Genomic DNA, 25165 nt, shown 5'->3' with positions numbered 1-25165 from the left:
TGAGGTGGTAAATTACTCTTTATTTACACAAGGGAAAGTAACAAAAAATGCAGGCCAGACAGTTCTTACTAAATTAAGAACAAACAGATTTCATTTTAGCATATAGTCTTAACTGAAGATGCGCAAAAATGAAATACTGGTGTACATGTCTCAGATTTCAAAAAATAACTGCAACTTCCCCATATCAAATCAAGGCTGCCCTTTAAAAAGTTCTGATAGTAATGGTTACAGAACATGATACTATGCTTCAGCAGCCAAGTATGATTACCCAAGTGCAGTGGCTGTAAATATTCCATGTGGACATTCTAGCCAATGCCATACACATCAAGAGAGGCTATTTAGTTTTGTTTACATTAAAATTCTCTGCGATGATATTTATCTGGGTCAAAGTAAGACGTCACCACAACACGGTTGTTGAACTTTCGGCCAGTCAGTGACTGCTGGGCCTTTTGACAATCTATAATTGAATTGAATTCCACAAAAACCTGCAACAAGAATCAGAGTAACAAAGGATATTAGTATAACATCAGAATTTGGTTTCACACTAATGAAGCATATAGTTATCAAATTTTCACATGTTTAATGTAATGTAAACATGGAATTATGCATGTTCAGAAAAGATTAAGCCAATTAAATCAGCAAAAAGTTTTCTGTCAATATCTGTCATCACAACATGCAATAAATAACACATTATGCTTCACTGTTTTCACAAAACTAACAATTACATGTACCTTTCCACATCCTGGTACATCTACACCTTCAATAGGCCTTGGAATTTCCACCGATCTCACAACTCCATATTTGTTACACTCTTCTTTTATATCCTCAAGAATATCTTCATACTCTTCCTCATCCCGAAGTTCTTCTGGAGTGACCATATTGAGCAGACAGAGGACCTAGAAAGCAAAATGTAACATTAGCTACAGAAAATAATGTACCTTGCTGTTTCATTTACTCCAGTAATTAATGTATTTCACCGACCACTATTTAATGAACTCTATGGCAATACTTCACATTTCCAAGGCAAAACAAAAATGATCAATTAATTTGTACTTTTTATTCTACAACAGCAAAAATTAATTTCCTAATATGCTCAAGGATACTTACTTCGGTAGCAGGTCCAGCACCTCCTACCATTGTCAAACCTGGAACTTGGATTTGAACAGGGGCTTGCTGTCCTATCTGTGCATTCTTTGCACCTACACTTGCTCGTTGCACAATCAATTTCTTATCACCTAACTGCATGCCATTTAGTCCAGCTATAGCCTGAAATACAAGAAACAACATTGTTTCCCATTAGAATTAAAATAAAAACTGTGTTTGAAACATTTAAACTTTTATGGAAGCATCCAACACTGCTAACAACGGTGTAAGAAAGCATTTGAACAGTGCAAGTACAGTACTAGTTTTCAAATTCAATGGTTATTGATAATTTTAATAACCAACTGAAAATGGTAAATCTTAGTCACACCTGGTTAGAATAATGAGGCAGGTGAAAAACAAAAAATAACAATCCATGTGGTATCCTCACACAATCAGTGAAAACATAATCATTACAGAGTTAGAATGAGCAATCTAAGTCATACAAAACACTGCATAATAACCAGATAAAAATCAAGGCTAAGACACCATGAAAGACAAAAGGGAAAAAATTGTAGCTGGGTGACTGACACATTATGGGCTCCTCACGACTTAGAAGAAAGCTAACTGTCAAAAGCAATATGCTACTTTAAGTGTAGTAAGGGTTACTACTTCAGCTCTTTGTGGTACAAAGGTGATAAGCCAGGGTTGCTCTTAAGGTTTGACTGGAAGTAGCTTCTTATTCTACACTTCCAGCCACTGAGCCTGCCATCAACACAGGGTCTTCTGGATCACAAAGGATATAAAACCCTGCAGCACAATCCGTGAGCCTTCTAGGTGGTCACGTAAGTGAGTTCATTTCCTTGGATTCCTATAAGCCTTGAACCCAGTAGAAAATTATTTTCTTTTCCATGTTTGCAAGTGAGTGTTCTGCAATTCTTGCAACATCTGGCCTGCTGAATAGCAAGCAGGGCACTTCAGGAATCTGAGGAGATGAATTTCTTGCCACAGCATCATCTCATCTGCTTTGGATGGCAAACAATACCATATAATATACTGAAAACTGCTCTGGGAGCCCACCCTGAGGGCAATACCAAAGAACATGACACAGCAGCCAATAAAATCCACCTGTTTACACCTACCCATGCTAAATTCTCTTTAAATACAATTCTAAAGCCTGTAAGACAGTTGTTGAATCAAATCCGTAAGAAAATGTGAATACAAAGAAACTGGAGAGAGTTGGACATGTAGAAAAGAGGATGGGAACAGGCCTCAGAAAATTAAAAGAAACTTTTTGCACCAACATACTGTCAGATGGAAAAGTCACTGAGGGTCAACTGACAAAATAATACATCAGCTTCAGCAGTATTATAGAATAACATTCAGGAATAATGTAAATGATTTGGAAAGCATGAAGAAAGCAGTCTTGGCTTCATACTTTCACAAACTCTTAACCGACAGAAAACTGATACATTCACTTTCCCCATCTGGACATGAATCATAGTGTAAATTCCAATACACTAAAGTTCCAGGAAGTGTGTGTTGAACATTAGAACTCCATTCCTGAAGCTGTTATGGAAGCCATCAAACAAATTTATGGGAACAATATTGCTACACACCATATATCAGGGATGCTGAGTCACAGATAGGCACAACAAAAAGACATCATTATAACATTCGGCCATTTAGGCCTTTGTCAACAATAGACAGACATATGCGCACACCCACCCACACACGCAAATCACACACACGACTGTAGCCTAAGGCAATTGAAACCAGACTGAGGGCAGCAGCACCAGTGCATGATGGGAGTGACGACTGGGTGGGAGTACAGAGGAGGTTTGGAGTGGAGAGGGGGAGGGATAGTATGGTGGGAGGTAGTGCTGGATGGGAACAGAGAAGGGGCTGGATGGTTGATGACAGTGACTAACGAAGGTCAACAATAGACAGACATACGCACACACCCACACACACAAACACGACTCGCACACATGACTAACCTTTGTTAGTCACTGTCTTCACCCATCCAGCCCTTCCCCCGTTTCCACCCTGGCACTACGCAGCCGTTATTCCAACACCACACCCAGTTTTTTTATTTTTCTCCTTTTCCGCTACATCCCTGCAGAACTTCGTTGTGCGCCAGTTGACTGAGACTGCAGTCTTGTGAGAGTTGCGTTTGCATGAGTGTGCGGGGTATGTGCATATGTTTGTCTATTGTTGACAAAGGCCTTAACGGCTGAAAGCTATAATTGTGTGGCTTTTACTTGTGCCTGTCTGCGATGAAGCAACCCTGCTATATGGCGAGTAGCAACTTTCCTTCTCATAATATTGCTACATACCATCCTGAGTTTTACATTGTTTGAAATTTATGGGAACCTAATACACTCATACCACCTCTGATTTTTATACATGGACAGACTCAGAATCCTGATAATATTATCTGGACAAAAAATGTGTTTGTAGGGTTAAATACACTGAAGGAGGGAGTTAGTGATTCTGTATTAACATTTAATGTTGAAAACATGGGGACAATTTTACCTCTTATTAAATTAAAATTAATTTAATAAATTAAAAATTTTACCCCTTATTAAAACATTCCAGGCTGTTTTACTATAAATGGGTTGAAATTATAAGACAAGTAGAGACTCGCCAAGACACAGCATGCAGCAGAGTTCATCATGAAAGAAGCAAGATCAACCTGAACAAATAATCTTTTAGAGAAGGAGGTTGGCAAAGACGATGATCCTGATTATGCTACTGGGTGTTTTTCGGCCTTAATTTAAAAATATAAGCCAGTTATCGGCATTTGGAACTGCCGATTTTTCAAAATGAAATTTTTGTACTTTATATATAGAAAACTACTTTGGTAGCCACATGTAACTTTGTGGCTTGTTTTATGATAACACTGTACCTACTGAAGCAGAATCTCAGTAGCAATTTGAATAGGTGTGAATCTATGGACTTATATGTACATGTTTTCATGACAAGAGTTGCATACTTCTAAATATTTATATACCTTGTTCTTTTGTATCTCATCTCTATAATTCTGCTTCAGTAGAAAATAACATGGACATGTTTTTAGATTGTTTTATCTTCACTGGCTCCAGAGACTGAGATACATAAACTTTGCTAACTAAACATTAGCTGCACAGGCTCTGCACACTCCCCTTTAAGATGTTTAAAGCCTTACATTATTTTAGTGTTAGTTCTTTATTGTGTGGCAGCCACAATAACATCTCATTTTAAGTGAGGCCAAGATACTTCATTTTTTCCTTAAAAGTGAGAAAAGTATCCCCAGTTTCAAAACAGGTAAAATTCCAGAAGTCATTACAATAAACAGGAATTTAAAACCTATAGTGTTAGACCATTCCTCCACTCACTTTATTGTCAAATGCAATTGCCGAGTAGCTTGAAAGGTTCGAGCATGCACAGAAGACGGAGAAGTCATCCACAAACTAGGAACAATGTTCCTTAAAACAGTACGGTAGGACATTCCCAACTTTGTACTGAAAATACCTGTCTGAGAGGAATGAGTTTATGACAGTGGGTAGTCATCCACTGAACACACATTGATAGAGCTGCAACAAATAAACTTTCCTCCAGGTAGTGATGTATCACAAACCTTTTTCAAACTAAATTGGACATTGATGAGGTGTTGCATACAGAGGAAAGCTTATTGAATTGCTGCTTTGAGCAGTGTCACTTTATCAAGTGTGGAGTGACACCACCTGAAACCACACTGAGGGTGACATAGTAGGGACTTAGTTTTGAGAACCCATAATAGGCACCAATTGACCAGTCTTTCCTATGCAGCTTAGAAGACTAATGCTATGATCACTACATGGGTTAGTCTGATCCTTCCCTGGTTTTAATATCTGGATTAAGTCACTTTCCATGAGTTGGAAAAGTCACATGTCGTCCAAATATCATTAAAGAGCAGAAAGAGGATTTGCTCCAACTGTGAGTCAAACTGTTACACTGTTCTGCACACTGTCAGCTGATGACCGGGTCCATTACCACAAACTACTCACTATGGATGGAATTTCAGTTCCCACAAAGAGAAAGGCTGGCTACAGTCCTAAATTTGGTGGGTTGGAGACCACAGCCAACCCTCTCTTGCATCTCCAGACAAGGACAAAAAGCTGGATCATGAGTAGAATTGGTCCTAATAGTCTTATAAGATTCAGCAATTGTCTGAGCAACATTCCTTGAAGTTACGGCACACCTGCTCTCAGGACTGGCAGACCTGAGTTCCACCTTGAGATCCTCCTGATGGCTTGCTATACTTTACTGTCCGCCCTCGGTAGCTGAGTGGTCAGTGTGACAGAATGTCAATCTTAAGGTCTCAGGTTCGATTCCCGGCTGGGTTGGAGATTTTCTCCGCTCAGGGACTGGGTGTTATGTTGTCATCATTTCATCTCCATCAATGCACAGGTCGCCGAAGTGGCGTCAGCTCAAAAGACCTGCACCAGGCGAACGCTCTACCCGACGGGATGCCCTAGCCACACGACATTTCATTTTCACTATACTTTACTTGTGGGTGTGGACCTACTGATTGAATTTAGGAACTCTTGCTAAAGACCTCTGCTTACTCTAACCATTCTGCTTACCTTTGCCCTCGCCATTTGAAAAGTTGAAGAATTCGTGTCTGTAGGCCACTAATTTAAGCTTCGTATAGGCCCCCTCTTGTCCCCCAACTGCAAAACGACATTCATCATTCCACCGAACAACAGGCTGCCTCCTAGGTGTTGCCTTGGACTTTGGGATGGATGTGTCAGTGGTATGGCGATTCAAATCTGTAATGCGACCCACTCATTCCAGAAACCTCCACCATGCTTGAAAACAGCTAACTGCTTGTACAGCACCTAGTCAGCCTTTCCAAAGTAACATCTTGGCAGCTTCCTGTCAGGATCTGCTCCACGTGGCAGATGGATCCAGACATGGTAATGATTGTTACCATGAAGGTCATCATCCACTCCCTATTGAGCATTGTCTGCAAGGCAGGTGAGCAGAAGGAGAGGTCCATGGTTGTAGAGAGAACACAACAGTGCTAAAATGTATAGCTCGACCCACATCCATCAATATGTTGTCTAGTTTGTGACAGAATCTCAAGTATTCAACACCTGGGGCAAAATGTGTTAGTCCCCATAGTAATCTGTGCACTACCCTCCAAGGAGAATGGGAGAGGGCAGTTGTTCAAGAATGTGTATGTGGGTCTCACTGTCAACAGACTCTTACAACATGGTAAGACTATCCAAACAGAAATTTGTTGTGATGTGGTTAAAGGCACAGGCAAGGAGCAAAATGTGCCAAACATTACTATCCCACCTTTCACCCTGTCACCAGCAAGGTAGTCTTCTCTGTTGTGAGAACAGCCTGCAAGCATAGTCATGTTAGTCTGTTTACAATGAGTCTCTTAGACAAGACACACAAAGGTCTACCCTGTATAAGGAATTTCAATTCCTCCACACAAATTCTGTAGTCATTCATTTTCTACTGGAGTAAGGGAGCCACTTCAGCAGAGTGCCTTTGATATACTGGTATCCTGGTGCTTGAGTGGTGAGGAACCTGTAGAGTGAGGGGGACGGGAGTGGCTGCCTGGGTCTGGTGACAAGGCATCCTCCTATGATGTCCTCACCCGTCAAATGTGTCAGAATGGTGCCTGGGACAGCTTTTGACTCAAATGTTGTGACTCCCTTCGAATATGTTGGGGGACAGGGGACATTGACAGGTACTTTGCTGTTGGGGGGGGGGTCTTCTCAATGCTCACTGAAAATGTCACCAGTCTCTCCTGTCATAATCGCATGGTTCACTATGCCCACTTTGCTTTGGCACGCAAAAGGAGTTGCTGCTGGATGTCATTTGCATTTCAATGTCCATCTTTTCAACAGGTTCCACAGAAGCTTGGCTTCTGCTTATGTCATCCACCTTCCTGAATTTTGCATTCCTCAGCAAAAATGGGGCAGTCTTGATTCCAGGTGGGGTGGCTCCCACAGCTGGATACAGAGAATCATGGGCTGCCTTTCCACATTTCCTAAAGGTCACTTCAACCTCAGCAACTTGGCATTTTAGGGTCAAATTGCTGGTATGTCTATGGTTAGGTACATAAAGCTTAACCTTAACTCCGAGGAACCCTGCCATTATGTGTTAGGTAGTGCTGGAGAATTGAAGATCACAATGAATTTTGCCATTATGCCTTCGCATCATTTGCTCCGCATCGAGTTCCGAGATGTCTATGTCCATAATATCACAGCATGTGACCACACCCGTGCTTGACTTGTGAGTTAGACAACTGGACAATTATATCACTGTAACCCAATTTTATGACTTCCTAAGAAGTTGCACCCGCTTTGCCTGTTACCCTCAATCAATAAGGAACCAATTTGCAAACATTTAATATGCCAAGATACCAGCAAGTCCTTCCAATACTTAATGAATACAGGAGGGGGGCACTTTTTCAAATGTCCCCTCCTTCCTCTTGATCACAAAATGAGCCCCAGCACTAAGTACAATTTGATTATCAGGACTAGCCTCCCTCATTCATTTGGGTGAGTAATTGTGAGAATTCCCAGACAACACACCCATCATGTTGGGACTGGAAGTATTGATTATATTTGCCCTGGCGTTCCCACAGGCATCTAGGGTCCACCTCAATAGAGTTCCAACTGCCTGGGCAAGCCTTATACAAGTTAGGTGTAGCAGACTGCTCACAGGTTACCCCTCAAAGACTGTCCCTCTTCAACAGCACACCTTGAGATCATGCAGTGTTTTATAGAGATTTTTATCATTCTTGTGATCCAGGCAGTTAAGCCAAAATCCTCCATACCTGTGGCACACAACATCCCACTGCAGCACTGTATGGTGCTTGTTGAAGCATTCCCAGAGCATACAGTGACAGGTCTGGAAACACTGACCAGTCCCCAGTTCCTGAAAACTCACCAAGCTCATGTGTTTACACAAATGAGCTCCCCGAGGTTCTCAGTATTTAGCATGACCCGGTGGGTACATGTGACTTATCGAACACCTTGGATTTGGTGACTAGTACCCTTATAAAGATTGTCACATTATAAAGCAATTAGTGACCAATGGGACACATGCAGGCTAACTTTTGAGTGCAGAGCATTAATAATAAATCCACAATCTCTCAGTACTGCTTACAATCTGAAAGGTTCAGGGTTCTCAAAACTCTATAAAAATCAGTTGGTTCAGGTTACACAAATGCTCTACAAAGAAAGAGACGTAAGTGCAAGAAGTAGCACACAGCCAGTGAGCAACTTTCTTTTATAATAATAAGCAAGACAACTGGTGTAATGAAACAAACTGTTATAAATTCATTAAATCACATGGAATTTTGATATTGTACTGAAAACAGATTTAATAAATTTTTCAAGTAGAAGTCAATTATGCCATCAACCATGTGCAGAGCTGCTTATTTCAATCATCCTATGTGAAGACAATGTCTGCAAATGGTAACTCTGTTTTACTGTGTTGGTCAATATCTGAATGCCGCATCCAATGTTCTTAAAGCTACTGTTGCTTTGCTGAAGGTCTATTTGGATCCAAGTCAGAAAGTTGTGGTGCTACTGTAACATTTTGTATTTCTTAGGATATCTTGTGGGACAATATTCTTTCAATCAAAGACAAAATATAGGTCACCCATGTGTTTTATGTATTTTCTTTACATAACAGGTAATATTACCAGAATAGATTTTTAGAAAAACTGTATATTAGCAACAAACTATTTCAAGAGCTCCTTGATCAGATAGAAATTGTTTGGTAAAATGCGAACACTAATGTGGCAGTTGGCCACTAGTTTAAATGGGAGAGGAGAATTGCAAATGCAGCCAGACATATGGTCACAATGGTCTTCAATCCATCAAAATGGTCGTCAATCCCTTCTGGTGAGACACACACGAGCCCAGTGATGGACCAGGACTAGTCTCTACTCATTACAAAATAAGACACAAAAAATCAACGCACAACACACAGCAAAGTAGAATACTCAAAGTCTTCAACAGCTACTGCACAACTGCTTGCCAGATTTGGGAGTGTCAAAACGTGATAGCACATGCCCACTTGTACTGGTATCTTACACAACTGTAGTTCAACCCTTTCAATCTCCCACCCCCTTCCTCTATCCCAGGCTTCCTAGATCTGCTACATTAAAGTGTCCCTGGAATATGTGCTCAAATAATAGAAAATGGAAGAACAACACTTACACATGTTATTAAAACGAATTAAACGTCATTCCCCCTATCTGAATATTGACAATGAAACTACAGAACCAACTAAGGTTTTGTATTTCAGAGAACTGTATAGACAGCGAAAGTAAAATACCTGATGGCCCGGAGTGATTCTGATAAGTTTTCCAAACTAAGCTTTTAAAGAGTGTGAAATGTAAAGTTTACGATCAGTGTGTACCATCAATATGGGGGAAATATTCAAAAATGTGTCTTTGGTGCTTCAACAATGTGATATCAGCCCCCCCCCCTCCCGAGTCAAATGTTGAAAATAGGCAGGGATTCCAAGTAAATAACCAGAGTAGAAGACGACTGTGGTAGTAAGATTGGAAAGTCCTGATGCCAGAAGAATGTATAACAGATGGGCTAAAGAAGCTGGGTTCCAAGGTAAGGGAAGAGTGAGAAAGTGACCTAATAAAAGGTGGGAAAGCAGTCTTTGACAACATGTAGGCACACCACATATATTTGTAGCCAAAGATTAACATAAAGATCAGTTTAGATATATTTACTTGGATGCAAATGTGAGTAGATCATGATAAATTGATGTGTTATCTTCATAACATTTGAACATGTGATAAATCACACAAGTCAAGTGCATAATGATATTATACAGTAAATCTCAATTCTCTTAGCAACCTAATGATTTTGGAGATCACAAAATTTAGTAGAATTTCATAATAAAATTGTTGGATTTGTCCGCAAGTCAACACAAAATCTTTTAATAAAAAAAATTATTTTTGTTTAGATGCAAAGGGTTAATGTCCACGTGGCACTGAAGCGTCACGTTTTTTCTAATATCTATTATGCAATTAGTATAATCCAACTTAAACTGTTAGACTCCACTTAAAAGCTGTGTCACATACAGTAAACAACAATGGCAAATCACTATCAGTTACTTGATACAGTGATATTAAATGTCAATGTCACTGCAGACATACCTGGTCAGTCATCGTCACATCGGCATATTCACAAAAGGCATAGCCTTTGCTTAACCCTGTGGCTGAGTCCTTCACAAGGTTGAAAGCACGTAACTGTCCAAAGGACATAAGTAACTCTTTAACCTGAAAATGGAGATATTAACAATAGCAAAAATATTTGTTGCAACACTTTAAACACCCATGAATTATTAAACATTTTATATTGAATTAACACTACATTGAGCAAGTGACCTCTGAATGAAAATAGCAATATAAATTCACAGTTAACAAAATCATGGATGTTTGTGATATTACAATTATATAATAAATTTGGAACTGAATACAATAATAATTTTCAAAATGATATCCCTTCCCCATCGCTTTTAGTAAAGTTGCATGAAGTGCAAATAGTAAAATGATCAAAATAAATTTTAAGAATAAGAAATGAATGTAAATCTCAAACTGTTAACATGCTTTATTATTTTTATTGATCTTCACTCATTAAAACTACTTCATATAAAATTATGTTCCCATAAAACACAATGCAATCAATAACAAAAACTTATTAACTAAACCACCCACCTGTACCAGCTGCAGCCATGGACTGAAAGATAAAATTTTAAGGTTGCATTGTGACAAGTTTTATTAGTAGCCCACATGGGTTTCATATGAAGTACTAGCTGCTAAATGACAAACTTATGGCACATACCATGTGCCTCTCCAACCAATCACTTTATTTTTACCTAAACACTTGTCACAATGAACCACACACAAAACTAAACATACATACCATAATGTTGTCATGAGTTCCACAATGGGGGCTGGAAAATTCTAGTTCCCCCAAAACATAAAATGTTTTAGAAAACTTGCCTTTCATGATCCCATAATGTGTTTGTGCGTGTTTGTAGCTCTCTCATATTATCGACAAGCAAAGGATGGGTCTTACTACCCGCGAAACCTTAGCTACGACAGAAGGGGGGAAGAAAGCAGAGGCATAGATGAGTATCCGAGTTTTTTTTTACAAAAATAACTTCAAACATCGACGAAACTCTTAAATTATAATTATCTATATAATATGAACTAATACATGTAAATGTTTCAGTGCTACTTAGACATATGGGTACATGGATGTAACATACTGGCCAATTTTCTCGTACCAAGAATAATACAAGGTTTGTTAAACTGAAATATATAACCTCAATATTATTCCTAATACAGAAGGAAAAATATCAAACAAATTTACATTATGAAAGTGACAAATTTATATCCTTGACAGACCAGGAAAATTTAACATCCACATCACTGTACTGTTAAGTACGCACCAAACACATACATGTAATTGCTGGAAAAAATGCAGACGTGTCAACGTCAAAATGGGAAGAAAAGTACTGCTGAAATTCATAAAACTTTATACAAATAATAAAGTATCCTGAAAACTGCCACAGGTGTTTACCTGGAAGGCCTATATTTCATTAATGTAATAGGCCACAAAACAGTTCTGAAAGAAAATGTTAGGTTTAACATCACTGGCCTGGAAAAAAAATGAAACAAATCTGGAGAGCTACAATATCATTTTGCTGAAAAAGTATTTTGCCTCTCGTTCAGTTTTTCATCAACCTGCAAAATAATGAGAATCTTGTGCAAAAGATGCAGAGTTTTTCTGACCAAGATCAAGGTTAAAGACTGAGGGGCTTCAAGTATCAGCATGATAAAATAGTTAAAACGAATGAAGAGCCCAGCAGCAATCCATATTATTCCATTCCTTATCTCCAGTAACTGCTGCTGTGTTACCATGTACCAATACACAACTACATAGTTCAATAGCAAACAAAATGGATTTCGAATGATAAGGTTTCCCACGAAGAATTGTGATGGAAACAGTACACAACACTGCTCTAAATGTAGACAGCAGCATGACAAAAGTCTCACCAACGCTGGGCAATAATGACGTCAAGCAAAATGGATTCTGTACTGTAAATTTGTACTCACCTGGGATATATGAACTTGGGGCAGTGAGGGATCACAACACAGTACTCAATGATGGTAGAAAAAAAATTACACACATGAAGACAGGAAATTAGCAGCTACATGATCTTAAAACTCCAGATTACATGCACTGCCCCAAGCTATCAATTAATACATCACATAACTTCATTAAGGCACTGCACTATGAAGACCCAACATCTCTCGGCATAGATCATCAACAAAACAAACAAGAATTCTGCAGCAAAACTGTTTGCTCTTCCAATGGTCCTTTCATGGGTCTAAAACTTAACATTGTCAAAACAGTATCCAAATGTTATACATTCAATGAAGTGTGACACTCGAAGAGGACCAACTACTTACAAAAAGATTAGAGAAAACCATTTTGCTGAAAACTGACAACTGTACAGACAAGCAATTTAAACAATCTCTTCCAACAAGGTTGATAACAGTTCAAATTCTCATAAACAAAGTAAAAGTAAACATTTTAAGAAACAATTCTAAAATACTTTACACTAGCATTTACATGAAATGGTTTTCATCAACCTTCATAAAGACTCAAGAATCAAAATTAATATCTTGTTATATATGCTTTCGTTAGCTTAACATTTATGGTTTCAACTAAAATTAAAGAAACATTTCAAGCTCAGCTAATTTAAGAATATTTGTTGATACATTTATCAGGAAAGCAAAAATGTCTGTCCATACCTGATCCTCATTTAAGTAATTGGGAAGGCCACCAATGAAGATCTTGTGCGGTGAGTCCGGGACTACCGTGCTAATCACGCCTGCTAAGCAATACACAAGACAACACCTTAGTGGCAAAACACTGCTTCATAGCTGACCAAGAGACTACACTAAATATAGTGTGACAATAGAACAATCTTATTTGGGACAGGTGAAACAAACAAAGTACAATTATTAACCTAATATTACTAGTTACAAAAATTTAAAAACCACATTAATAGCAGTTAACATTACACGGCAATTTCATACATCTATCTACTTCAGCAATAAGGATCACAAGCTTCCTCCATTACACAGACTAGACTTACTGCCTTGCAGAAGAACTGTGACTGCCTTGCGAAATTATATATTTCACCCTCAGGTCACAAATGGTATCAACGAGTTTCAACTTAGCAAATCAATGTTTTAAATATTACGAAGTGGCAGTGCAGGGACATGAAAAGAAACTCTGGGAACTGATCTTACATTTAAGTAGAATCTAAAATGCAGTACAGCATGACCATGTATTGTAAATAAACAAAAAGATTACATCACACAACATACAGGACTTTCCTCTACCAAAATATACATAAATCACATATGCTGCAATTTTCTCAACATTGATTGAAACACCACTTCAAAAATGAACAAATGAGAACACAGAAATAATGAAGTGAGGGCCTGATAACGTAAAATTTGTAACGACCCTTATGGGAACATGCTTAGGAATATGGATACTGCTATTTATGAATATTTCTATTTTTGGATACAATTTACAATATATTAAAGTGGGAAAGTGTTAACAAGACACCAAAAGAAATAGAAAAAATTCTCATATTTACTTCTATTTTATCCAAGTCACTATTACACAAGACTACTGAAGTGAGAGAACACAGATGAAATTTTATTAAATAGGTAGATGATGAAGTGACCAATGTAAAGGAAAACAATTTGACGACTGAAATAAAGAGATTTGTGGACATACAGTACAGAAGAAAAATATTATGAGGGGGCAGTGCAGGGACATGAAATGAAACACTTATGAAGTTCTGATGTTAAACACAATATGTTGTTCGAAGACATCAGTTGTATATGTAATCTCTAAGTAAGTCTCTCAGCTTTCAAACACTCAATTATTAGTTAACGTACTTTAGACTATCTTTGTTTTGTTTCACCTTCAGCAGAATTTTTATATCCAAATCCGATTGTCCTACTGTACAGCTCACAGCACTGTCCTTTTATTAACCACTGTACCACTGCTGGCTATGAGTAACAGCAAAACCACTGCTTTTTTAAATTAAAATGGTGACTCCTCAAAAATCACAGTGGCAAAGAGGTTACCTTTTATAAACATACTTGTGTATTCAAGCACAAGAAAACTATTAAAAGGAAATGCTAGTGAGCTCTGAAGATGTATTTTAGCATAGAACTCAAGCATACCAGGAACGTTAACTGATGGATTCTCTGACATCCCTGGCATTGGTTGGTAGTCATGGGGCCTTCTAATCTTTAAACTTTGACCTTTGAAATTTATTCCATCAAAGGCCATTGCCTGTGTGGTCTCATCTATTGACCGAAACTGTAAAAAAAGAATTGCAAAAAATTATACTTAATACTATATTATTTTGGAAATTATTTAATACAGTTATATAATATTTACTATCTGCTACAGAGTACTACTATTAATATCATCTTAAAATATAAATTAACCAGACTTCATTACAGTAGTACTCACCTCTAGAAATGCAAAATTCTTGTCCAAGTTAATCTGACAAGCTAAAACTGGATTTCCTGCTGCTTGAGCAAGACCAGAAAGGTGCATCTGCTGGTTAAAAAATTCCATCATTTCTTCCTACAAACATAAAAAAGCATTAATCAACAATACCAAAGACACTGCAAAGCCAAATTTTGAAATTTCAACTAAAATTACCTCAGTGACCCCAAATGGAATATTGCCAACATACAGACGACGAGCTTGGCGAGTAATTGTTGAACCAACCACAGGCACTGCTGCTTGAGGTGTGTCAGCTACTATATTAGCTGGAATCTGGCCAGCAGCTACAAAATAAAATTAAAATTTTTTAGAGTGAGCTAACATAATACTTTCAGACCCAATTTTTAAGCCAAGCTTACCTTGCATCGCCTTGTATTGGAGGGGTGTAATGTGCTCAAAGCCTGGTGGAGGTACATCCCAATATAAAGATGGTTTCCTCCGTCTTGATCGTTTCTCTTTTTTGCTGGGTGACCTGTGCAGTAACAATTTAATTATCACCTGCTAAGCTATACCCATTGCTTAAAATTACTGATAAGATATTTCAATGATTAGACTAGTTTGGGCCAGGCAATTTCAGTTCTGAACACTATGTCCTCCTCGAGTTAACGTGTTTTGTAGGTGAATACACATCCTTTAAAGCTTGACTGGTTGCACACAAGCAATATTGTACTCCCCCTCCCCCACAGACAATGGGAATTTTATTTATATTTTATTTGAGCTATGGGAGTAGTACTAAAGTAACAGAAGGTGCATACCTGCTCCGTCTATCCCTGTCACGTTTATCTCTGCTACGAGACCGTCTACCACGGCTTCTTGATCGGGACCTCTTTCGGTGCTCTCTAGATCTTGATCTTCTTCGTCTATCCTTATCTCTATCTCTGTCTTTGTCCCTGTCTCTCTCTGAAAAGCATAAGCACAAGTCATATGAACTATTTCCTTTAAAGTTTAAAAATATACTTAATTTGTTTTCACTTTTTATGCATGTACCGATTTGCTGTCTTTATCAGATGCACAATGAGATCATTCCATCTTATTTAGTAATGGTTATGTAAAACACACACCCAAAACCAAACAATACTGATGGATCAGATGACGCGCATGTGCGAATAATCATCATATAGACAATTTCACGCTGACAAAAGCTTTAATTCCTGATATGCAGCACTCAAACCTGTGTGTGTGTGTGTGTGTGTGTGTGTGTGTGTAAGCATATCCTATCTGAAATATAAAATTTAATCCCATAGTAACTGAAGTAGTTAGGACTGACTGAACAAATGAAGGCCTCATACATAGGTTTTGGGAAAGACTACAGAAGCAAATAGTTTTTTAAGTTGTTTCTACAAGTTTCTTCCAAATTCTTTGATTTCAGGTAAATATTACCTTCTGAAAAATTGTGATAAGTAATTTAATAGTGTTCACTGTACTTGTGACAAATTATTAAAAGTCAGGCTATCATAATATCAAATTATCCACCATTCCGAAGCCAAACACGAAGCCCACCATAAATGAGTAGTGAGAATGCTCTAATTACTATTATACTTAGAGCAACACTAATAAGCTGGGACATCAAATTTCAAGACAAATGCACTACATTCTGTCTGGAACAAGAAGACTTGTTTTGGAGTGCAGAAAGAAAATTAGTTACAATAAGACATACAAAATAAAACCCACAGAGTTAATGTCCCGCCTACAATCTGTTAGACGAGTCATTGGTTCTGACAGCTCAGCAACATTGTTTTGCTGCCTGTCAACCACAGGAAGCCAGCCAATGGCTGAAAGCACTTGAGCAGATACCATGAACCACAATGCCACACTGCAAACCTGACGCACTTGCCTGAAATGTAGTAATGAGTGTCTTGCTTGTAACCACTGCTGTCATTTGTCTAGCTAGACATCTTAAGTTTGTAGTATACTTCATTTTTGGTGTTTATTAACTTTGTTTCATTTCAACCCTCATCCAGTGTATCAATTAGTGCTAACCTGAGATGAAGTGAAACTGAAGAAGAAAAATACAGCCAGACTTGTGAATGTGTGTGTTCAGTAAGGGACCACTATGAGAAAGAGAACAAAAGATGAGCCATTATTTCCTGTTAGGTTGCAGAGGAAGGTTTGATACCAAGAACACCAGGAAATAAGCAGCCAAATATGATGCAAGTGACAGCTTGCGACAACTTCCAAAGAGACTGTCATTCATATACTATAACAAAGGAGAACACACCACACTAAATTGTTCATCACTTCCGAAAGAATCTTCCAAAGGCAGTAAATTTTCACTGCGTACAGTGCTCAAAGACAGGCTTCATGTATCCAGTGTTTAGTAGACGTAAAATGTTTATTGAAAGGACAGATGGTGCTGCATGACTGATTTTCGGTGCAAGATCATGAGTGTGACATTGAAAAGTGTAATGTGGCTAGATGAGACTGAATAATGCCAAATGCCAGCCATTCATTATATAGAGGCTGGAGTGATGAACACCCATGGAGACAATGGCAGTGCCTGCTGGAAATGGTGGGGAATTTACAGTTTTACATGCACGTGCATGACAGTTTTGTGCCAAACTGTCCATTAATGATTTGTTTGGAAAAGACAGGTGATGACCAAGACAATATGAGCAGTATAGTCTTTCAGAAGTGGTTAGACACATCGCTTATTACAAATTTGACAAGGTGATCAGTGCCTGTTATGGATAATGCCCTGTATCACATTATTCACAACTGGTCACTAACTTTGGTAGCACAAACTGCAGCTGAAAAGTAGACGTGGATCTCAGAAGACTTGAAGGCTGAATTCCTTGAAACTGTGGCATGAAAATTACGGTCTTCAACATATATAATTGATGAGTTCCCTAAAAGTCATAAGAATGGAATCTCACTTTTTTCCCAACAACTGAAGGTGTATGGGTGCAAATAACTAATGTTATTCCAAACAAAAATGAAAAGGATTATTTGTGAATCTTACACCACTGTGAAACTGTCAATGTGACCCGTGAGACCAGAAACTGTCATCACTGAGGCAGCTGAAAATGCAGACATTGTGGGAGAATGAGTGGGAAATTTAATTATACACATGACAGGAAGCAGTGCAGAAGAAAACTATTTGAAAGCAGACTGACAGTCATCTCATTGCAAGTACTTTCCAGATAACTGTAAACATACTGACAATCAGCCTGTAATTATAGAATTACCGTATTTACTCGAATCTAAGCCACACTTTTTTTCCAATTTTTGTAATCCAAAAAACCGCCTGTGGCTTAGAATCGAGTGCAAAGTAAGCGAAAGTTCTGAAAAATGTTGATAGGTGCCACCACAACTAACTTCTGCGTCTAATATATGTAGTGCTACACAGGCATGCTTTACAGGCACAAAGATAAATACTGACGCCAAAACCTCTGCGTCAGTAAAAAAATTAAATAAAAAAGGTGGAAGACGAGCTTTTTTTTCTCCGCCCCATTTTCGTACATAATCCAACGAAGTAAATACAAATTCCGTATTTTTCATCTTCGAATGTAGCAGCATTTCAATGTACTACGAAAATCCGACTGGCAAGACTGTTTGGGGTTTTTGCCAATATGGCCAACTCTACATTCTGAATTTTTTCCTATCTGTGAGAAGAGATGGTTGCTAATAGGAACTTTTATGAATTGTGAATCACATGCAGTATTCTCTTCACCATAAGAGTAATACAAATATAAACATTTTGCCATGTATTCTTTCATGTTTGCTGCTATCTCATTTAAATCCTGTCGTCCTAATGAACTACGAAACTAGAGTGAGACAACAGCAAACGCGGAAGAATATACATATCATGTCATGTTTATATTTGTATTATTCTTATGCCTAATAGTGATACAGTCAGAATTGAAGCACGCCAATTGACTAGATTTTTAAATCTAAGATGACTAATTTCTGTGCAGAACATAATGCACTAAAGAGGCGTCTGCAAAGATTTTCAAACGGAGAAAATTTTTCGCTAAACTCTCATTCAGAACATCTTCTATCATATGCAGCCTATTATTTGTTGATCATTATCAAAGAAAGTAGCACTGTAAGTAACAACAAATAGCAGTCTCTTGCCATTGTTTCGCTAATGAGACGAATCCTCTCTCTTTTTAAAATAATTGTAAGTGGCGGTAGCGCGCACAAAAGCAAGCCATGCCGTGAGCAGTGACAGGCCGTAAACACTCATTATCAGAATGCGACAAACAATGCAGGACACAGTACAGTAATGCATTTTCAGCTTAGAGTGACAAACACCAATAACAAAGATAACGGCACTTATCAGATCAAAGAAAAATAAGCAGTCAATTCAAACCAGATGAAGCACGTGAAAAAGGAAGGGTACCCGTATAAATACAGACAGAGCGCCTGACGCGTAGCAATGGCTACCTGGTACAGCTTAACTGCTAAGCTTACGACTCTAACCAAACTACTGTAGCTGTATCGTCATTTATTCGACCTAAATTGTGTCTCATATTACAATGGACCAACTTTGTTTCGATTTGGACGTGTGGCCTAAAACTTATCCCTCTGCTTGAATTTCGAGTCTCAAATTTCAGGTGCAGCTTAGATTCGGGAATTTTTTTTTCTTGATTTCGAGTCTCATTTTTCAGGTGCGGCTTAGATTTGAGTAAATACGGTAGTTACTGCAAATATTTAACAAAAAATTCTGAATGTTCTCCTAGACTAAAAATTGTTTGCACTTCTACTACAAAATAACGAAACACCTCTTATTCTGGCATATTTAATACTAAATACAACTGGCATGTTGTCGAGGTTTGTCTGTAGCCTTAGTATAGTGGCCTGGCATGTGACGCCGTAAGCCAAGACCAGCAACATTGTTAATCTGCCTGTGTGATCTGTCAATATCAATCATTTGTCTCGTAGAACATAATGCTCTTGTAATACTTTCAAAGTCCTTTCATTAATCTGTTATAACAGCTAGCACCACACTGTCTTTTGTACAAGATGTGATCTGAGTACCCAGAACACCAAAGATTTTACAGGATGTCTTTTTTACAAGAGATATTTGATGATATCTGATTAGATGCCTTTAAATGACTGGAAACAAGAAATGCCCTTAAACTGATGCCGATGAAGAGGTACTCCAGAATCTTATCAATATGTAAAAAATGTTAAACTACACTTCTGCAACACTTCATTAAAGAGAACTCCCTATCTTAGAAAATTTCAAGGGATTAAAGCAGGCATTGGCAACCTGATTCACATACTTATGTGAGTTTGTGGGCCAGGTCGTAGTGTAACATGACAGCAGTGCTCCTAGCTCAAAGTTAAAGCTATGGCGCCCGTGACAACATTTATGGAGTTACAAAACAATGCAAATGTCACCCCTTCCCTGATACACAATGCCAACAAATTGTGTTTCAAAATTCATTTTATGTTCACCGCATCTTCAAATGTTTACTGTGCAGTCATGAAGCATCGACTGCACGCCGACCAGCACAGTGATATGAAACGAAATCAAGAAGGTGCTGACCCATGCACCAATCGACCAGCACAGTGATATGAAACGAAATCAAGAAGGTGCTGACCCATGCACCAATGGAAAGAGCACGCAGTGCCATACCTCCAGGAAGATTCTTCAGCAACCCACGCCAAAGTTGGCTTAACCAGAGTTAACCAGCCACCCATACTGGTTGGGCCCAGTTTGGTTGCAGACATCAAAAGCATCAATACCGAGTAATAGGAAGATGATACTTCGCCTGTGTTCTGCACATAGTAACAAAGCGTAAATGTAATTGCACGTCGGAGACAAAGGAGAACATCAAACCATCTCACAAGGATAAGTTAATATTCTTTTTTTAGAAATAAAGTAGTCTTAACTTTAAAGTATTATGTGCAAGTCATTTTGGATTCCTGCAACCAGCCATAACTTCTCTCCTTCCTTGTTTGTATTGGAGCCAACTCTTATAGTAGCTGACAACATTTACATTAATTCCCGGGTCATGAACTGCCTTATGTTTCACAATTGCAGCCTTAAAAACTTCCACTACAAAATTCTGCAATGCCATTAGTAAAGGAACACACACAAATAAGTGTAAACATGTGAAAATGGGGTGCCATGCATCTTGAAATGTCATGGAAAAATAAACAATAAAAGTAACTCACTGCAGCGATTACATTATAAAATAGTTTTAATATTAACAGTTGCAGGGTTACAATACACCGACAATAGACAAGAATTATTTGCTAATGTTAACACACGAAACAATGAGACAGGCAATCACAATTGATGCGGAATTTAAGAGTATCTTTGTGATGTTTGGCCATAAGCAGGTCCTTAGTGTGTTCAAAATTTAGTAAGTTAATTTTCACAGACACTATTAGCACATTTTTTTTTAAATATTTGTCCAGAAATATGTATCACATGGCCACGAATTGCTTCTGTGACACTAAAATGAAGTCACCATTTCTTTCTTCACTTTAAAAAGTTTAAAAGTCTGAATTACTTGAACTTATAAATTTGTTATAAACAAAGCCAAACTAGAATAAAATTAACAGAATGGTGAATGTCATAGGCGGAGTACAACGTGGGTGCCACAAATTCCTTCCACGGCCAGACTGAACCTAACAGCACGCCGAATCTGGCTATCCTGTTGTATAGGCTGTACTAGAGTCCTAGTTTCCAATACTAGAGAAAAGTTTTGTAGTGGATCACCCTTTTTCTGTACAGAAATGTATCAAAACCCTCAAATATATTAGCTAACGAAAGTTTACCGAATTTAATGCATTTCTAGTTATGACAGAAAGTGTATTTATTAAAGATGGCTAGAACGTAAGCAAAGCCTATACTGCAGACACACCTGTTACCACTATCTTTATGTAGCAGTCAAGTTCTTCACAGGCTTTCAAAGGTGCAATAAGTCTTCAGTCTCTTTGGGTTTGCTGCCAGATCCTAAAATCAACTGTTCAATACTTCAGCGATCGGGTCTAGTGCAGCAGGGGATACAACCCGTCGGCTTTGGACAATGACGTCACAAGTCGCCAGATAGCAGTTTACCATTTTCGCTTTTGCTGTTATGTTTCAGTTTCGTTTTTTTACTGATTGCTTAATAAAGTGAATCTGTTTATTCTATCTCGTGAGATTTTTTTTTTTAAAAGCCAAAAAACACTTATCAGCCACTGAAGGGAGCTACAACACTAAGAAGAATCGCTTCTCGATTGGCGACTTGTGACGTCAATGTCCAAAGCCGACGGGTTGTATCCCCTGCTGCACTAGTCCCCAGCGATCCTGCTGTTCACTATCTTCAGGAGAGCACTCAAGTTGATTTTAGGATCTGGTAGCAAACCCAAAGAGACTTTCAAGTTCATTTGCTTTACCAACTCAAATTATTCCCATACCTTTGATTTCCACACAAATGCATGCTTTGACCCCTTGGGGAGAATATGCATATTTCATTGATTTCATCAATGTAACTGAATGAATTCATACATTTTAAAGAATTATTTCTGGCCTCAGCACATACAGCGCAATAATTTGCATGAGAGCACCTTTTATTATGTTATATGAATTATGCCAAACATGCTGAATACGAGTAATTTCACAAATTGTTGGTTCGTAAACATGTTAGCTGAGGCACCCTAGCTCAGTTCACTATAAAAGCCAATATACTTCACACCAATAAATTTAAATAAAGAAGGGTAGAGTATAAATGTTCACCCAACCATACACATACAGGAGTTGTCAGCATCTGAATATGAGTGGCCCATTGTAAACTTCAGTCCAAGGGTTTGATAACTGTGACAGCATATTGATAAACATATGCTGACCTCCTTTCTTATCACTGGTAAGTATTCTTGAAATACCCACCCATGAATCCTCATTTACAGATGTAGCTCTGCCACGACAACCTATTTTAACCAGTTGGCATACCTAGATCGATATTGCCAGCTTTAAGAGTTAAAAAATATGAATTAACACAAGTTTAACATTTGTTTACTTCCTTCTGCTGCAAATCCTTAAGTTATTGCCACCTAATCTCTCCCCCCTCCTTAAGTTTCGGGTTGTGGACACTTTTGGAGTTACTAGCGTGGCTTGCCTTGCAAACATATGAATAAGGAAGAAAGTTTAGAGAAATTTGTTGTTTTGCATTGTTTTCAAAGAAAATATATAACTGAATTGTGATACACCAAGTTTTTATAGTTTCTGCTGCCTCATTCCATGGGTTCACTGATATACTGCATGAATTCACAAGGTTTACCATTTGATAGTGCATGAAAATCCAAACCCTAGCTAACCAAAATGATCCATGGGACACTTTTCAACTGAACCAAGACATCAGGCTACTATGCACATCAGTCTTGCATTTAAGTTTCTCAGTGGGTCCAATATTACACTAAGTTTTTCATCACTAAATAGCAGAATTCTATCTTGAATACCCTCACCATTTCTATTAGTTTGCCATCAATAACAATGAAAGTATCAAGATAGTTAAGCATTCAACAGTTTCATTAATTTTGGGGCACTAACTTACTGTCTTATCAGATGCACATTTGAGATCATTCCACCATGTTTGGCAAAAGCTACGTAGAACACGCAACCAACACCAAACAACAATGATGGATCAGTTGACGCGCATGTGCCAATGTTCATCACTAGACAGCATATTCCTGCTTGGGAGTTTCCCATCTTTGTCTATGCACTGCTGATTTCTCTCTCCACAAATTTAAATCAGTGTACATCTAGAACTCCTCTTACAGAGAAAGAATTGTCCACGTGGTCTTACTTTGTTGCCTGATAGCTAACAAACATGTTTCTATACATCAACTTTATTTTTCCCTCTATTATAATCAACATTCTGGAAAAAATGTTGATTGCGGAAATGGTAAAGTATTGAGATGCAATCTGTAAAACTTAACTCGATGGAAAAATCCCCGTCACCATCTAGAAATTCTTTAAGCTTTACAGCAAATGCCACAATAATACATAAATCTACTTCCTTACAAATACCAAAACATGAAACAGACCTTTTTACAATTTCAAGAACCTTTCTTCTCTTGGTACACTATATGCTACAGGCAAGAATTCTACATTTTGGTAAACCAGCAGAAGCAACTTTAAAGCTGTTACCGTATTATCCCAACATACTGTTTTGAATTTTATAGAATCTAATATTAGATTACGGCACAACCCCAGCTCAAGGTCTCAACAATAACTTATCAAAATTTTCGGGTCCCTCCACAACATACAATTTTAACAGGATGGGTCTATAAAATACCAAAATATTAATTTCACAAATTTTATGTATTAGCGGTAATTAAACTAACACAATCATCCCCACACATTTCGACGGCATTTCATATTAGCTTTCCTTCAAAGACTATTTCAAGTCAACAGTTCACATTTAAAAAAAAAAAAAAAGGGGGGGGCAGTATGCAGTCGTAATCTTATTGCTTAAAAACATAGCTACAAAGCAAGCAGATAATTTACGCGTAATTCATGGAACAAGTAGCCATCTTTATAAATGAAAAACGATGAAGCATATTTAATAGCAAAAACTTACCGCCTTTATTTTCTTCGCCCATTTTCAAAGACGGTTACTCAAATAAAGAGATTGATGCTCAAATGTGACTGCGGGAAATCATACTACACTTCCCAACGACAAGAGCTACCTCAGCGTCCAAGACCTCCAACCCGGCAAACGGACGCACGAAACCGGAAATAAGATGGCTGGAGGCGCCACTTGGCTAATTCGATCGAATTGTTTCCTGTGTATTCTCAACAGCTATCTCTGAAATCAGAAACACTCAGATGCTCAACAAACCAGTCACACTATTGCCGTACAACATAAACGTCGAAATTTAACGTAAAAATCCTGTATCGAATGATAAAGACAGTTTAGAATATAGTGTTTCTGTCCATTCTACACTGAGAGATTCCTTAAGAGAGCTACAGTGACGACATTTTAAATTTGTAGCATATCATTTAGCCTACAAGACTATGGATAATCTAGGGCTAAATGCAGGGATAACTAACCGAGGAATACACTAACCACGAGTTAACTTGGACTGCGCGTTGTACGGACACCATTTCATTCCCTGGTTGGTTACTCTCGGAATAGCTGAACTGCACACTTGGTAAGTGCGCGTACGTCATTTCATATTTACATTAGTCGTCGTCTGCAGGAATAGCGTGTCTAACCAATGAGCTCAATCAGTATTGAACTCATTGGTGAGTGATAAGCGTTCCAGATTGCAAAATTATTCGTTTGAGAATATTTTGAAGCTGGTGGATACTGTAAACGAGTTCAAGAGTGTAGTAGAAAACACGAAAACTGCTGCGGTCTCATTCAATGAAAACATTAGTGCAAACATTTAACTATGTTTTTAAAGTACTTGGATGTACAACAGTACAAGGATCTATTGTAAAATTAATTAAAGGATCAAGTATTTGTTGTTTGACTAATAAGAGATCTATCTAGGTTTCC

General features: G+C 38.1%; 1 protein-coding gene across 1 annotated transcript; it reads right to left on the bottom strand.

The window, feature by feature from the left end:
- On the bottom strand, positions 1-24407 carry LOC126457955 (splicing factor U2AF 50 kDa subunit). The gene is made up of 11 exons (XM_050094688.1): positions 24242-24407; positions 15476-15620; positions 15080-15192; positions 14877-15004; positions 14682-14798; positions 14387-14525; positions 12929-13011; positions 10259-10381; positions 1108-1266; positions 732-896; positions 1-485 (listed from the first exon to the last, which is right to left on the bottom strand). Exons 1-11 carry the CDS (start codon positions 24261-24263, stop codon positions 354-356), a joined length of 1326 nt encoding a protein of 441 aa, XP_049950645.1. The 5' UTR covers positions 24264-24407; the 3' UTR covers positions 1-353.
- Between the last annotated feature and the right edge of the window lie 758 nt (positions 24408-25165).

The sequence above is a fragment of the Schistocerca serialis genome, chromosome 2 (genome assembly GCF_023864345.2).
Source record: "Schistocerca serialis cubense isolate TAMUIC-IGC-003099 chromosome 2, iqSchSeri2.2, whole genome shotgun sequence".
In the NCBI taxonomy this organism is placed as follows: Eukaryota; Metazoa; Arthropoda; class Insecta; order Orthoptera; family Acrididae; genus Schistocerca; species Schistocerca serialis.
The sequence above is the reverse complement of the archived record's forward strand: the minus strand, read 5'-3'. Positions and strand labels throughout refer to the sequence as shown.

Bases quoted from the DNA above. Each gene is read 5' to 3' on its own strand.
- LOC126457955 (XM_050094688.1), bottom strand. From the start codon at position 24,263: ATGGGCGAAGAAAATAAAGGCG. The intron at 15,193-15,475 runs GTATGCACCTTC...GTTACTGCACAG, and splicing joins GACAGGGATAGACGGAGCAG to GTCACCCAGCAAAAAAGAGA. The intron at 1,267-10,258 runs GTATGTCTGCAG...CTTGTATTTCAG, and splicing joins ATGTGACGATGACTGACCAG to GCTATAGCTGGACTAAATGG.